General features: G+C 49.4%; 1 protein-coding gene across 1 annotated transcript in view; it reads right to left on the bottom strand.

The window, feature by feature from the left end:
• The window catches only part of LOC109886862 (cilia- and flagella-associated protein 47), a 49731-nt gene that overhangs the window by 12557 nt on the left and 34674 nt on the right, over nt 1-2500 (bottom strand). Inside the window, exons 22-25 of the mRNA XM_031813326.1 lie at nt 2352-2500; nt 2082-2193; nt 1386-1525; nt 993-1168 (exon numbers count right to left, since the gene is read on the bottom strand). The exon at nt 2352-2500 is cut by the window's right edge and continues 25 nt beyond it. Coding sequence (XP_031669186.1) covers nt 993-1168; nt 1386-1525; nt 2082-2193; nt 2352-2500 — 577 coding nt within the window. The remainder of the gene's footprint in view (nt 1-992; nt 1169-1385; nt 1526-2081; nt 2194-2351) is intronic.

Genomic DNA, 2500 nt, shown 5'->3' with positions numbered 1-2500 from the left:
TATGCTACCACTACTATGTTCTATTATGCTACCACTACTATGTTCTATTTGTTGCCATTAGTAACAATCAACAAATCCCTCAGTGGATCAATAAAGTGTATTGTTTATTTACATCCAATCGTTCATTCAACCTGATTCCCAATGACACAGTGTCCAAAACAATAAGGTTGAGATAACATGACAGAGATCAACGCCCGTATTCACAAAATATATGAGAGTAGGAGTGCTGATCTGGGATCAGGTTAGCCTTTTAGATCATAATGAATACTATTGAGAGGACCAGATGCTAGTGCTGATCTGGGATCAGGTTAACCTTCAGATCATAATGAATACTAGAGAGAGGACCAGATCCTAGTGCTGATCTGGGATCAGGGTAACCTTCAGATCATAATGAATACTAGAGAGAGGACCAGATCCTAGATCAGCTCTCCTACTCTTAGATGCTTAGAGTCTCTTCCCTGTCTGTCTCTTCTCTGTCTGTTTCTTCCCTGTCTCTCTCTTCCCTGTCTGTCTCTTCTCTGTCTGTCTCTTCCCTGTCTGTCTCTTCTCTGTCTGTCTCTTCCCTGTCTGTCTCTTCCCTGTCTGTCTCTTCCCTGTCTGTCTCTTCCCTATCTGTCTCTTCCCTGTCTGTCTTTTCCATGTCTGTCTCTTCCCTGTCTGTATCTTCCCTGTCTGTCTCTTCCCTGTCTGTCTCTTCCCTACTATAACAGGAGAAGGTGACTGTCTCTTCCCTACTATAGCAGGAGAAGGTGACTGTCTCTTCCCTACTATAACATGAGAAGGTGACTGTCTCTTCCCTACTATAGCAGGAGAAGGTGACTGTCTCTTCCCTACTATAGCAGGAGAAGGTGACTGTCTCTTCCCTACTATAGCAGAAGGTGACTGTCTCTTCCCTACTATAGCAGGAGAAGGTGACTGTCTCTTCCCTACTATAGCAGGAGAAGGTGACTGTCTCTTCCCTACTATAGCAGGAGAAGGTGACTGTCTCTTACCTGTCTGTTCTCTTCCCTACTACAGCAGGAGAGAAGGTGACTGTGTAGTTGAGACTGCTCTGGGGAGGGACACACACCAGGGTGTCTCCACTCAGGTCCTCTCCCTCCAGACACACCCACAGCTCAAGCGGCTCCGCCTCCGGATTACTAAGGGGGATCTCCACGGCAACAGAGCTCTGAGAATAACAAAGCTATAAAACTCAGACACACTAGTCTAGACAGACAGCGTTTTTCCCACTAAACGTTCAGCACAATGATTAGGTCAACGCATTACTCATTCCTCGATATCAGTTCTCTCCCTGGAAACCAGTTGGATGTGCATATTTGATCTTGTTCATTGGTGCAGATGAAGACACAGTGACGTTGTAGAGGAGGGTGTAAAGTAGGCCTCACCTGAACAGCACAGTGCACAGCCAGCACCTTCAGGGGAGGAGCAGCATCACATATGACCTCTATAGAGAACCACACCTCATATTGCCTGGACTCATTCCCTGTTCCTGTCTCACTCTCCACGGCTAGGAATGACATGGACCCTGAGAGACAGTACAGGAGAGGAACAGGCTGTTGTCCTCCTTTACATTCCCATTATCACTGCAGTGTGTGTAGTGACCTCACACACATAAAGAGAAAGAGAGAGGGAGAGAGAGACAGAGAGAGACAGAGAGAGAGACAGAGAGAGAGAGAGAGAGAGAGAGAGAGAGGGAGACAGAGAGAGGGAGAGAGAGAGACAGAAAGAGAAAGAGAGGGAGACAGAGAGAGGGAGAGAGAGACAGAGAGAGAGAGAGAGAGGAGAGAGAGAAAGAGAGAGGGAGAGAGAGAGAGAGAGAGAAAGAGAGAGGGAGAGAGAGACAGGGAGAGGGAGACCGAGACAGAGAGAGAAAGAGAGGGAGAGAGAGAGACAGGGAGAGGGAGACCGAGACAGAGAGAGAAAGAGAGGGAGAGAGAGAGACAGGGAGAGGGAGACCGAGACAGAGAGAGAAAGAGAGGGAGAGAGAGAGACAGGGAGAGGAGCCCGAGACAGAGAGAGAAAAAGAAGGAGAGAGAGGGAGAGAGAGCGAGAGACAGAGAGAAAGAGAGAGAATGAAGTACCTGTATGTTTCCCTCGTTTCCATGGTGACACAGACACGGTGTAGGGCACGGTGTGACCTGGTTTGATGTCCAAGGTGGGCGGTCCACTGACGATGGAGAGGTCTGATACCACCTACAACCAGCAGCACAAGGACAATCAGCATCTGTGTGTGTGGCTGTAGTTGGGGAGCTGCCGGGTGTGTATCTACCTGACAGGTGAGGGGGTGCTGGCTGTAGTTGGGGAGCTGCCGGGTGCTGTGTGTAGTAGTACTATAGTAATAGTGTATCTACCTGACAGGTGAGGGGGTGCTGGCTGTAGTTGGGGACCTGCAGGGTGCTGTGTGTGACCTGTCTGACAGAGCAGTGTATCACCACGTGGTCAAGGGGTAGGGACCGCTCCCCCACCCCTCTCAGGGTGAAGCTGTGCTCCGTCCCATCTG

This window comes from Oncorhynchus kisutch, unplaced genomic scaffold (genome assembly GCF_002021735.2).
Source record: "Oncorhynchus kisutch isolate 150728-3 unplaced genomic scaffold, Okis_V2 Okis05a-Okis16b_hom, whole genome shotgun sequence".
Taxonomy (NCBI): Eukaryota; Metazoa; Chordata; class Actinopteri; order Salmoniformes; family Salmonidae; genus Oncorhynchus; species Oncorhynchus kisutch.
Note: the sequence above shows the minus strand (reverse complement) of the source record. Positions and strands in the feature narration are given on the sequence as shown.